Raw genomic sequence first — 14,377 nt, forward strand, 5'->3', positions numbered from 1 at the left:
TTCCTTTGATTTGAAGAAAAAGGAAGTTGTCAAAGTTGTCATCTCAATGGCATGTTGGTGATCCCTCTGTAAATTCCATTTCAATAATTGTAAATATGATTTGTAATGCACAGTGCACCGCAAGCCGGGACAAAAGGATGAGTACGGGTTCAGTATCCAGCAACCACTCTGCATCCATTGAGCAGACAGACCTGGGATGGAAGGAAGGCCACATTCTGAAAGGCCTGAAGCGTCTCCAAATGTGCAGCTCCAAAGAGGCATCCTCACTTGCATCTGTGCCACACTGCAAAGATTGTATGACTTCCAACGAGGGCATATACTCGTTTGGTGTCAAGTGTGGCCAACAAGGGAGTACAGCCAAGCAATTAGCCCCTCCAAGTAAATCTTTGAAGGCTGGAGCAGGGACTACTGCCCCCCTAGACTCAGATGATGCCAATACTGAATCAACTAAATTACAAAGTACAGAATCCAGTGATCAACCAACAAAAGAGCTTGTTTGCTTGCAGAAACTGGATGTCACAAGGGATGATGACAACAATTTTCAACAAGACCCTGTAAAACTTGGAGGGAATTCTGGTCTTTTTCCCTCACCTGTCACAGACAACTTCTTATTTTTGGAGGGCCCCTCAGTAAAACCTGGTGTAAGCCCAACAGATAGCCTTACGCATTTGGAGGAAAAAAACAAGCCTTCAAGCATGAAGTTAAGTGACAGAAACAATAACCAGGAAAGGCCTACTGATCGTAAATCCAGACTTGATCATGTCAAAAGACAACAGGGCAGATTTGCATTCAAGCAAGTCGAAGCAGATACAAATAACGTGAGCTCCTCTATTCAGCATTCTGCAACAAGTGCTCTGAGCTCTGTGAGTGTAGCCAGACAGCGCAGCTCCTCAATGGAGGTTCCTCACTGCAGAGACCAGGCGAGTCAAGCTGTCAGTGAAAGCCAGGACTACACCATCTCAGAATCTCCACAGAGGAAACTGAAACCTCAGCTTTGTGACTCAGCAAGAAAGGCTTTCATTCTGCGGAGCAAGAGTGCGGATGGAGGGAAAGAACAACCTAAGCATACACATTCTCCCCTCCACCAAAAACTCATCAAGGGCCACAGGTCCAAAGGACAGTCAAGCCCTCCTGGGCACAGTGTTCCTAGCAAAAGTACAAATCTCAATAAAACACATTGTTCAAACAAGGGATCATTATCTAAAGTTGAGAAAGATGAGAACATTTTGGTACCAACAAGTTCCAAGTCTCTCAAGAGTGTACGCTCTCCCCTCGCATCCCCTGTGAAACATTCAAAGACATTTAAGCCGCCAGGGATCAATGAATGCTCAAAGAGCCCAACAAAATCATCTTTGCAAGTCACTGGACTTCAATCAAGCAACGAGTCTGTGGAAGAGAGCATCTACGACAACTTACCCTGTTCTCCACGAAAACAACGACGCCAAGACCAGCACTTTCCCGCACTTTCAGAACGTAGGTCCCTGTCCCCACCACCACCCCCAGGTCGAACTACTTCTCTTGTCCTTCGGCCCAGTTATGACAGCTTACCAAAAGCATATACATCTGCAGGTCAGGCTCAAAGCTCTACTACTGGCAAGATAAAATCGGGCACCACCAAGCCACAATCATATCTTCCTTCTATTTTACAGCCACAACAATCCAACATAGCAAAGGACAATCAACATACAGCTCCACAACTGGGTGCTGATGGGAAGCCACTGACAGATATCCCTGCCAAGCTCTACCATACCCAGTCATCTAAGATGCCATCTGTCTCACTTCAAGAGTCTTCAGAGTCAGTCCAGCTATCTATGGACAGAACTGCCACATGCCATGATGAACATGGTGCTCCATCTATATTTCCAAGTCAGAGCATCTTACAAAGATCCCAACAAAGCATTAGTGAGCCAAAACTTTCAAATGTATTGTCTCAGGCATATTCTAAGATGTACTGCCATGGGATTGCCAATAATCCTCAGAGTTCCACCTCAAGACCTGTAATTATGTCTCTCCCTGTAAATGCTAAATCTCATGAGGCAATTTCTGGACAGGAAACCAATACCTTCCTAGTTTTTGGAAGACATGACAAAGATGATACAAACTCCACTGCAAAAGGTATCCACACCTTTCAGACTTTTACATGTGATCCCCAGATGATACATGAGTGTGGAGCTCATGATAAAGTCCGCAAAAAGATTGAGACCCGCTGTAACTCACTGGATTCTGAGCCCTCTGTTCAACCTGTTGCATCAGATAGTGGTGTGATGTTAGATTGGGGATTTGATGAGGAAGGTTGGCTGTTTAAACGTTCTGTGTCTGTGTCAACCAGACCTCCACTTAAGCCAGTAATGGGAATGAATGGGGCTAAGGCTCGTAGCCAGAGCTTTGGTGCACGCTACATGGACAGGCCAAGCTTCAACAGATCTGGAAAGGTCCGTACCCAGATCAAAACACACTCAGGTAGCTCCTTGAACTCTCTTAGTGATGTCCTTCCGGGAAGTATGAGCTGCTCAAGTAGCTACCATTGTCCAATGAATCGATCCCTTTTGAACAACTTTTTGATTGAAGAGGGCCTGACAATACCTTCACATTTGGAGTCCTCCAGTGAAAGACTTCAGAGTCTTAAACACCAACGAGAGCAGGCTAGGCGCCTTCAGATTGAGCAACAGTTTTCAAGCGCCTTTGGCGAGCCAGTTTCTGAAGAACCAGAGAGACAAAGTTCTATAACCACAATCGAAGAGAAAGTGATGCTCGGCATAGAGGAGAACTTGCACAAGACTCAGGAACAGGAGAGAACCAGTGAAGTGAAGCAAAAATCGGGCTCAACCTTAGCAAATTGGTTTGGTTTTCGTAAGAGTAAGCTTCCTGCTCCAAGCAGCAAAAAGACTGATCCACCCAAAGTTAAAGAGGACAAGAGGGAGCAAAAGATTACATCACTTCTGGGAGGAAAGCAAACAAAGTCTGACAAAAAGAGAGACAGAAGAAAAAGCGATGGAAAAGAAAGGTAAGGAATTCCTAAAATCACTATTGAATGCCATCTTTTGACTCGCTTTTCGACTTTCATTGAATCTTCATCTCAACATTAAACCTTCAGTTTTTGTTCCAGCAGATTTTCTTCATAGTTTATTGCTAATGAAGTACTTAATGCCTCAGAGGACTACGGACATTTTTAATCAAGTTGTCATCTGCTAGTCTCCTTAGCCCAGAGACCAATTGAGACTAATTTCATACAGAGATTTAAAGCGATATAGGGTAATTTATCCAAATCATCCAGGGCATGTTGAGTCAATATCAGAGGATCTCAGTATGTAGTGATCTGTTGACAAACTGTTTTCTTTCAGCTCTGTGGCGATGAGAGAGTCTCATGATGCAGTGCGGGCATGCATCTCAATGCCCTGCCCAGGAATGTCCCTGAATGAGATACAAGAACATACTGACTTCACTGGGGACCCGAAGGTAAATTAAATAATTTCCTCTCATTTTATTTGTATGTGGCCAGTTTTAGTTCTCATCACAAAAATGTCTTTATAGATGTGTCCCCAAAACCTGTTTTATGTAAAAGTATGTTTGTTTTAGTAATATGACATTACTGTAATTGCACCAGAAAGTACAATATGAACAAAAACAACAAATGTATAAGAAATATACTTATAATTAGTATAAAAAATAAAGTGGGATCAAATGAAAACAGAAAGCCACTACATGACCATCTTTACAAGTGAGAATTACTTCAGGCTGATTCCACCAACTGTCCCTCCATTTTTTTTTTTTAATTCTCAACCACTCTTACACACAGTTTCATCATTTCAGCCTGAATTACCAAATCCTATCTTGTGACCTTTTAAATTAATCACAATGTTACCATTGGAGTCCATTTATTCATCCAAAGAATGTATTAATATTTCAACAAGTGAACACATTAAGTTTTAGTATCAAGCCGACATACTATATCGTAGTTTGAATATGTGATTATTGTTTGAAGTTCAAAACCTGTGAAACTTACGATATGCAGTGCCACTTATCAGTCAATAGAGGAAAATAAGGGTAGAGCTAAAAATGCTAACAGAATATGGAGCAAATTCTTTCATTTGTCACGTTAGGACTCTGACACAGTCAAGGTTGGGTGACACTGTACATGCAGAAGTATGGAAGAACACGTAGGTAACTTCTCTTTTGACTTTCTACAAAAACACATAGATGCAGATGGTGAACCTGAGAGCTGATGGTGAAAATGGATCCACAGTGAAGAGCCCCAACCAGGATGCTGTAATAGGTCAGACTTTTCTAATCACTGTTTTGTAGGACTCTCCAGAATTCCTTACGGTCACTGCAATGAGTAATTCCCCAATTTGCTCTTTGAGCAATTTCAGCATGCTAGCATTAAGGTGTTATCTGTGCTTACCATTTTACAGTTTGCAGACAGAAGTGAAGACCAAATATGAAAGATATGTGTAAGTCATAAACATGATGAATATGCTACAAACAGTCAAGCAAACATGCAAAATGCTCAATTTTGTCAGTGTGTGCTTTTTCCTCCATATTTCTGTTAATTTTATTTGTTCTATTTCTGCATTTGTTTTTTGTTTTGGGTGGCAGTTTGAATCAAGGCAAACAGGAACCATTTCACCACGATTGTATTTCACTCAGAGTTTGCCCTTTAATGGGGACATTGTATATGTCCTTGACCACTCATCTTCACAGATCCATGCACTAAAAATTTGCATGCACAGGCTCACCCAATTGGGATGAACCTACTCATCCATATGGTGATCCAAGCTCCTTCATGGCGTTTTTGTTCCGGCCACAGTGATGTAGGAAGTTCGACTGGACAGTTCCAGCACTGACCTCTTGTAGAGCTGTGTTGTCATATGATGATGATGATGTTGAGGTGGATTGAGGATGGGATTATCCTTTGTACAGCGCTGCACTTGGAAACTCCAGTCCTAGTTTCCACATTTTTGACCAATTAATTAAGTTGGGCTACGTGTCGCAAGTGGATAAATGGTGGTGCTGTTACAGATTTTGAGCAGTTTGACAGGTTCAGCTTTAGAATACATTTTATCACTCGGAAAGAGCGTATTTAATGATAGCCCCGAGACCGACGCTTCCTGTTACACTAATTTATCTAGTACATAATTACAGCAGGTGTTTGGTAATAAGCAACCGACTCCACAGGTCACCAAATCCCAGCCAACCCTAGGCTGTATGGAAAGCTACTTGTAACGCACATAATAGTTTGTTTAGCTCAACGGCTAAATTTTTTCATCTTTTTTCTTTTCTAATACGTACATGTGTATTAATTAGGAATGTGCAATGGCTTCTTCTCTAACATGTTAGCCCAAAAATACTTTTTAGGCGAATGGGTTATGTAAGGTCCCATTGTATTGTCTTGACCCTTCGCTAAGTCCCACCCCTCAAGCAAGACTAGCCCATCATAGCGTAGCATCGACGAGCCCCAACCACGGTCCAACAACTATCCTGCTCTGTCTGCTTCATAGACACACTCAATCAGAATGTCTACATTTTGGGACTGGTTTTGTGGATTACGTGCTAGTCTTGGTTAAACATTGTGAAATAGTGAAATTCATTGCTCAGAGAGGTTGGAAGGAGATATATGTTTTCTTGAGAAGGGTAATTTGAATATGTCCAATTCACAAATTATCTAATGACCAGATAATGGCGTGGCATGATCATCACATGTCAAGAAGAATGTTTTTGGGGGGGCAGACGGTTTTGCTGCCCTACATGTCAGGAGGCATAAAGGGCAATGATGAGACGGTGTGAAATGTGAAGTTCAGATAAAAAGGACATGTATTGCTGCTGCATGTATTGGTGTTTTCTCCCAGCTTGGGTCTGCTTGGTTCAACCACATTTTGGATTTAATTATCAGGTCTTTTCAGATCGGGATCGACTGTCTTTGGGTCTCTTTCGAATCAGTTCTAATAACCCCTGGGTGTGGTTCAAACGGGTCTCTTATTGAAAATGGATTCATGGGCAAGTATCCCAAACACGTATGTCAAAACACTTCAGGTCCATTTTGCTTCGGTCAATTTGCTGCTCAAATGCGATCTCTCTCGCTCACACTGACCAACACACATGAGTTATTTTCCGCTTACTATTTAACTTAAGGTCGCAACCTAGCCAACAATGAGAGAGGAGACTGAAACTAGACAACAAGTAAAACTTAATTTGGTCGTTATTTCATTGTGGTCACTTACTAGGTTAAAAATAGCTGCAGATAAAACTCTCCACATCGCTCAGGTAGAGGACGCTGACAGACCCTGCTGGAATTTCAGTGGCCAGAGTGACACCATGGGCAAGACGCTGCAAATATCAAGCGTATTTGATTCGGGCGACTGCCTGCCCTCAGGGTTTAATCACCTCATTAAAATTTCAGTACTGAACCAGTTAAGCACGCTCACCCAAGCCACTGCTGAGTGAATTAAGTTTGCCTTCAGCTGTGAGCTGAATTAAACCATCCAAGCTTGGCATGAACTTGTCGGGCCTCATGAAGAGTTGACAGAATAGTTTTTTAACTTGATGCTTCAAAATAATGCGAGTCAAACGAAAAACAACATTAGTCACAAGGTCTGTAGTTTATACTGAGGTGCCACATTTGTACATCTGAGACTGTTTTTGTTATTTCTCATCGAATTAGACTTCTTCTTCTTCTCTCTTATTTTAAAGTTGGGGATGGGGAGTGACACTGGGGAATGACACTGTCACGTTTTAGGCTTTGCCCCCTGTGTTCCTGTGTTTCTGTGTGTGTGTGTGTGTGTGTGTGTATGTTTCCCCTGATTACACTCATCCTACTCACCTGCCCAGTCCACACAGCTGCCTTCAATCTTCTCATCACCCCACACATATATACTCCCCTGCTTTCCCCGTTCTGGTTGTCAGATCGTCCTTGTTCGTTCCCCTGTCTGTTCCAGCATTGTGTCTCCCTCGTGTCTGCTCCGTGCTCCAGCGTTTGGTCCTCGTGTTTGCTCCTGGTTTGCACCTTTCCCTTTTTTTGTGACTTTACCCAGTTTCCAGGCTAGACCGCTGATTAGCTAGTCGGCACTTTGAACTACAAATAATGTACCTGCAAATGTTTAAATGCTAACTGTAAAAATCTTTATCCAGACAACAGAGGTTAGGGTTAGGGTTCTGTCGATTCAGCTGTCAATCAACACACTGGCCAAAGAATAAATCTGAAGATTATTACTGCAGTGTTGCTTTGTGACATGGAGCAGTTATTGATTGAGCTTGGCATAACAGAGAGGGGATGTGATGTGAGGAGGATAACAACCTCACCGTACATGCGAAAGGCTTGTTGAAAACAATCATTTCTCAGCCTCTGTGATTCTGCCTTTCCAGGGAAGAATGTGTCACAGTGGTTCTTGTTAACTTCCAACTAAAGACCAAACTAATCAATAGTGTCTCTGTTCAGTGTCTTCTCAATTCAATTAATTGTTCTTGTTCACAACAGGGTATAAATGACCATTTCCATCTCAAGCGCTGCTTCACTGACAGACACTTAAAGCAAAACAAATGTGATACATGAAAAGCAGCAATTGTCATATAACTGCAATGGATGTTAGTGACATTGCTACAATGTGTCCGTCACTCATGCTCTAAATTAAGCTATTCCGAGGTGCTAAGATGTTTTTTATTGCTGCTTACGTTGACATTTGCAACTCATTTGTAATATGATGCGAGTATGTCGTTTATTTTAACGGAAAAGTACTATACATAAAACTGATCCTATACTATTTCCCTTGGGTGACAAATTTGAAAAACTCTATTCATTTGAGCACTCTAGCTTAAACACGGAATGAGAAAAAAGGGGGGGGGAATGAGCTTGTATCCCAGAAGAGGGGTGTAAAGTCTTAATTAATAAAGGGGGAGCAGCTGTTGCCTTTGCTCCAGTGTGAGATTGCCTGCAGGTTCCTGCCACAGGGTACATATAACATGAGCCTGCATGACAACAGCTGGAGGATATCTTTTTGACATTTGTTTTGCAAGATAGACGATTCTCTGATCCAACAACTGTTATAATGTGTAATTCTGGAGACACAATGTCAGACTTTTGATTGAACAATGCAAATTCTGCATCTTTAATCTCAAAGCTGAGAAACATCACATACAACATAACTGTGTGTTTGGCAGTTATGTTTGATATGTTGCAAACAAAATACACACTTATGGGGTTGTATTTAAGTTTCATGTCATATGCCATTCCGTGCTTTTCACATTCACAGTGTGATCAATGCATGCTAGTATTCGCACACCCATTAAACATCTGTAATACAAAGCAGCAGTGGTTTAAGTGGGCTTCATTTGTATTGGCCGAGTCGTCCTCTGTGGTGGGGCTACATGTAGGGTGTGATCAGCAAAATCTTTACACTAGTGTGTAATTATATGTACTGAACCACCATTTTTCAACTTTGCTTTTAAGAGGAAACTATCGGCAAGCATGAGTAGAAAGAAAAAAAACAGACCAACCATCTGTTGCATGTCTGCTTTGAAATGATCAAAAACACAACACTAGAATCTGCTCCTTAGAGCTCAAACAGTCAAGATAATGTTGCAGGAACAACAAGGAGGCATCAGGGAAACAAGCTTATGCAGAAAGGTAAATTAATATTGATTGGTAAAGCTGCTCTCATTTGATAGTGAACGTTTTTCAACTGATTCAAATCATCAGTTATCATTTCTAGCAGCTTATCCACAGCCCAGTCAAAAATGGTTTGCATTGTACGTTTCTTCAAACCACTGATGCGTTGAATGTCAATGTTTTTGAATTCGATCTGAGCAAGTCGTGTAGTATATTGAGCGACTACGTGTAATTGTGTGTTGCTGCAAGCGTGATAGGAGGTTGATATGAAACACGTTTATGACTTGTTTTTTTCGTTCAGAAACGTCGACGTTCAATGTATACCGTGGGTGGCAGAAACATACAACGCCAACATTTTTTGTGTTGACTGGGTTGTTATCCATGAATGACAAACAGTTTATGATCCACATGGAACAACTTACCCCAGACAGACTGTCCTTCGAGACACTAGACAGTCAATTATTATGTTAGTGTATATACATTTTACAGTTTCTTTAGCGCCACTTCAACCATGGTTACCCTGTTGTTTCCTTCCTGTTGTTCTCCTTGTCTTTCCCACGACCCTGAGCCACTTCGACTGTTCTCCTTGTGCCGCAGGCTCCGGCTGCAAGATGCGAACGTTGGACAGTGGAATTGGGACCATCCCCCTTCCTGAATCCTGTTCCTTCTTCGCCTCCATCCTGCACCTCCTCCCCAAATCCTCATCAACCCCAGAACCGTCCCTCAGTCCACCCAGTGTCCCCGGTTCCTCCAGCGAGGACATGTCTCTTTCCCCATTACCCCGGTGGAGAATACCCTCCAGCTTTAAGGACTGCAGCCATGCAAGGGTGCCAAACTCCCTCTCCGACTCCTCTATGACCCATATCCAGTCAGTGCCTTTCCCCACTGTGGCCTTCCTCCAGCCCATCCAACCCCAATCTGAACCCATTGTGACCTCTGCCAGTGTGTGTGATACCCAGAGCAGGCTGCCCAGACCACCACCAGGTACAGTAAAGCCACAGAAGTTTCTGCAAGAAGCACAGTGTGTGGGCTGCTGAAGTGAAGATGACGCTCGTAGGGTTTTCTCCTTTCTCTTCCACTAAACTCCTGAACTCATCTCATAGAAAGAAAAATGTAATCTTAAATGCAATTTTTTTTTATATAACAAATTGTTCTGTATAAGCTATATAACAGGCTGCAAATTTCTGACATCTGTCACTCTCGTTCAAAAAGGAAATACCCAATGAAGGTTCTGCTCGTGTAATTCATTATTCATTTATCCATTGTGAGGAGCATGTTAAGAAGATGTTGTTCTCCACCACACACACACACGCTATATATTTTCATCAGCACAGTTTCAAAAGGACTATGATGGGAATGGGGAACACAGACACTTAATGAGCTGGTGCTCAGTTAAAGCAGCTGTGTCTCGCTTGATTGACTTTATTATTTGAAAGTGATTGGCAATCTGTTCTCATTTCAATCTTCCTTACGTTTATCACAAGTCACGTTGCAGCAGTAAAAGAAAAAAGAAAAGTTTTTTTTTTTGTAATGTTACAGCCTGGAAAGTTAGTTACTGTTGCTATAAGCCTGTCCAGCGTTCCATTCTTGCATGGCATGCAGTTTATCATGATTTCTGTGGCAAATGTATGACTCGCAATTTGTAGTAAATTTTAAAAACCTGATTTCAGACAGAGGTAGACAAAAGCAGGCTTCTCATTTCTAGCCGACGACCATCAATTGTGCAGGCTGAAATGGCAACTGTCGCTTGCAGGTTTTATTAAAGTTGCTCTAGCTAGCTAGCTAATTAAAGTCATGTTTCACTTGTTTCTTAGTGCAGATTGCTAACCCTACAGCCCAACTGACAGCCCAACTTTATATGTCAGTCATTTCTTCTGACGCACAGTGACTACTTTTAACAGTTTGATTTAGGCCACCTAAGCTGTCACCCCATATTTGACGAACTAGACTCAAGCTTCATTTGCACATTGTTTCAGTTTGGAGAGGTGGCTGTCACTTTCAGGTCAGAATTACAATGTTGTCATCTTTCACGATGCTTTAGACCTCACTCAAATCTCCTGCCACTTTGAATTCAGAATGATAATCTTGCTCTCTTTGAAGATGTCAGATGTCAGCCTGTTCTCCTAACTTCACATTTGAGTCCTTTGCTTGACAGGAGAGAGACTAAAGTCTGACTGCTGTGAAAACCTCTGAAATGAGTTTCATTCTGTGCTTTTTTTCCAGGTGGGATGGAACCAAAGAAGTTGACCTATATCAAATCGAAAACACGAGCCACTCCAAGCCAACAGAAAGAGCAGACAAGACTTCAGCTTGCCAACTGTAAGAGACGATGGAACAGGTTTATTTAAGTGATAACTTCAGGCCGAAAACCTGTTATATGCTGTGTCCACGTATCATTTTTCCAGTGTCCGTTTTTATTCTCTAAATATTTTATCCAGTGTTACACTGAGAAGTTCCTTCATGATAGGATACTAAAAAACTAGAGACGATTTTTAGGTTATTACTTCTGAGCGTCAAAGTCAAGTCACTGTGGCGTGTAGCTACAAAGATGAAGTGAAGTGCAACAATTTCTCTTCATGTCGTAGAAACTGTACAGTTTGCCTCAAAAGTGCATTTAAAATGCTACACTTTCCTGTAAAAACTAATTTTCATCCCCACAGAGCAGAAAGTAAGCTTAATGGTAACAAATAAACACATGACTGACAAGTTTCACAAACATCATTTGCATTTCACTACAGTACATTTATGCTGATATTTCCGACGTGTGTGTGTGTGTGTGTGTGTGTGTGTGTGTGTGTGTGTGTGTGTGTGTGTGTGTGTGTGTGTGTGTGTGTGTGTGTGTGTGTGTGTGTGTGTGTGTGTGTGTGTGTGTGTGTGTGTGTGTGTGTGGTAAATATAAGATAAGAACGTACGATATACCTTTGGGTTAACCAGCCACAGGTTTGATGTTGCACAGGTGCTGTCTGACACACAAACAAAATGCCCATAATGATTCTGTGTTGGGTGTAATGATTTTATTAAATCCGTTTCATTTACAGAAATACTCATTTTCTGTACAAGGTTATAACACACAGTTTTCCCACAGTAACAATCCAGAAATCCGATCAGGTGCCAGTTGAACTTAAGCAACTGATTTATGTGGGGAAAATGATGCAACTTCGCATCAACATGCAGGGCAGTAGGTTTCTTACAAATATCATCCCTGCCCACTGCAATCAAATCACAAGTTGTCTGTTTCTATTTGCATTTAACCACAGTGCATGCAGGAAAACTGCAGCTGCGGTACATGTTAAATTAACTTCCAACAACACAATACTCTTGAAATCACCATAAACTGTAATTTGAGGTGCTCTGCAGTCAGCGGAAAGAGTTTCTGACTTTCTTTTGAATAAAATTGGCTCTGTATGTGCAGGTTCTCAGCACACACAGAGGATTTGTATTGCAGTATGTGATTTAACCATTTCCGGGGAAATAAACAAATAAATATTGCATTATACAAAACAATTTATAAAATGATGTTACTTTTCTTTATATGGCAGATGTTTTGTTTTGCATGCTGTTCGCATGCATGGCATCGTGCTGCAGGATCTCACTCTGCTCTACATCTTCCATTTCAGAGTTACTCAGCCATCCCGAAGCAAGGAATCAATCAATCAGTTGGATTTATCACTCGAACACACATGGAGGATCCCTAAGTCCCACCGTTTGGATACGGCGTGCCTGTGTCAGGATGAAACACTCAGAGCTGGACAACAACTGAGCTTGGCATTGCAGGCTTCCCCCTAGGTTTTAGTGCAGTGTGGAGATACTGAGTAGCCTTTCAGGTGTAGTAATCAACCTTCTGGCAGCCATTTTGGAGGTTTGCAGCTCATTGGCATCAGCTGGGAGCAGCTGGTTGAAATTCTAAATGTACAGCTCTGCTGTCTCACAGGACTAGAGGTAAACAGACATAGTTATTTTCCTTTACCTTTTTTTTTTTTCCACCCTGAGAAGTAATAATTTTGACAAAAACATGCACGTGGCCGGCTTTTTTATTTTGGTGATGTGCGGTTAGCTACTGTAGCTCTTTCAGGGCTACTTGTAATCATCTCATGAACACAGTTGCACACAAGCTAACGCCTGAACAGTGGGTCCAGTTTAAGCTAACATACGTGGCCTGCAGCTGCGAGTTTACATTGAGACGACATAACCATGCTCGTTAGCTAGCTAAACTAACTGCTCTAACTGAGTTGTTTCTGATTGAAATGTTCTAACAAAGCAGTATACATAGGACTGTTAGTACTTTGCGGACACACTGTTTATAGTTCCATAATCTAAACATCGAAACACATTACAGCAAATTTCCTAACCTGCTTTTTTAAAACTTAAAATGTAGCCACTAGTGCACAGAGCAAATGCTTAACACAATGACTGACATAGCTAACATAGTTTGCAAGAGCCTATTTTAATATCCAGCAGACAAAAAGCAACGTCCTATCTGATTGGTTCTGGCCACTTTACGAATCTTATATTCAAAGTACAACACATACTCCTTTTATCCCTTTTTTGGTCTCCGCCAACTCTTTAGAAATAGTTTTGGGTCTTGCAAGCTGTTTCACTACATGAACAAGCCACTCGGTAGCTTTCTCATTTGGTGCGCGCAGTTAGCGCACAGTGGGTTTATCTGACTGTGCGCCTGCACAACCAATACAATGAGCCAAAAGAAGCTAAAAAGTATCATTTGATTCCATTTTATTTAAAAAAGAAAGAAAGAAAAATTGGTTAATGCAGGTTCAAACCACCAAATCACCACCAGACCTCCATTATGGCACCAGCTGTGGCCACTTTTGGAGATTAATGATGCAAATTAAAGGCCTCCACTAAAATCCTGCTGAGCATGGATTGTTTAGACATTTATTTGCATTCTCCAGCAATGTATGAACATTTTAATAAATGTTTATGTGAAGATCAAATTCTGCTTAAGATCTTATAAATATCTAAGCTTCAATAAATATGTCAGTAATTTATTTTCAGATGGAAACTTATAAACTCAAGATCACAAATTATGACTTCCATCCTGCAGACATTTTATGTACAGCACTTACTACTGATTGCCATTCATGAGCTCTATACCTGACTTAGTAATGTGATTCTTTAAAGTGTGCACTATCTTGTTGGAAACTTTTTTTTTTTATTGTCACAATGTTAATATCAACTTGCATGCAACCACCCTCGCACTTATTCTAACCACAGAAATGCATCGTATGAATCTGATATCCATTATATGACGAGTTTCATCGCAAGAGGTAAAAAATACTGATGAGGGACACTTGATATGCACTGCTCAGTTTTTATGACATATTACACACATTACATATTGTCATTACGTAAGCAAAGGTCTATTTTGAATATCCTCCATCGTGGGTCTGACTATCACGCTTGAAATTACTTTAAATAACTGTCACGTTTTGAAAACAGTGCACATTGCATCTTGTCATGAAACTCTTCACGTGTGTACTGCGTTCTGTATTTTTTACATATTTCCACAGTTATGACATCAAGACAAAGCAGTGAGTTTTGCATGTAACCTTAGCACCTAGTAGGCACATTGTGGACATTGTTGTGCTAGCTCAGGGAAAATACCATTTATTGTCTCTGATAGATGCTGTGGATTTAATAAGTAAACCTCAACTTTAAAATGTGCAACCATTTCATTGCAGCCAGTGAACCAGCCCAGTCCCTAGGAAAAGGCATTGTACGTTTGTGCAAACCACGGATACGTTGAATACGTTTTGGATA

At 41.3% G+C, this 14,377-nt stretch overlaps 1 protein-coding gene across 1 annotated transcript in view; it reads left to right on the plus strand.

The window, feature by feature from the left end:
• LOC142971151 (nck-associated protein 5-like) overlaps positions 1–10,947 on the plus strand; it is a 37,416-nt gene extending 26,469 nt beyond the window's left edge. The window contains exons 8-12 of the mRNA XM_076111790.1: positions 114–3,004; positions 3,342–3,456; positions 4,198–4,273; positions 9,197–9,583; positions 10,823–10,947. Of these exons, the coding sequence (XP_075967905.1) occupies positions 114–3,004; positions 3,342–3,456; positions 4,198–4,273; positions 9,197–9,583; positions 10,823–10,947 (3,594 nt within the window). The remainder of the gene's footprint in view (positions 1–113; positions 3,005–3,341; positions 3,457–4,197; positions 4,274–9,196; positions 9,584–10,822) is intronic.
• The last annotated feature ends 3,430 nt before the right edge of the window (positions 10,948–14,377 follow it).

Source organism: Anarhichas minor, unplaced genomic scaffold (genome assembly GCF_050575085.1).
Source record: "Anarhichas minor isolate MPS153535 unplaced genomic scaffold, ASM5057508v1 ptg000004l, whole genome shotgun sequence".
Classification (NCBI taxonomy): Eukaryota; Metazoa; Chordata; class Actinopteri; order Perciformes; family Anarhichadidae; genus Anarhichas; species Anarhichas minor.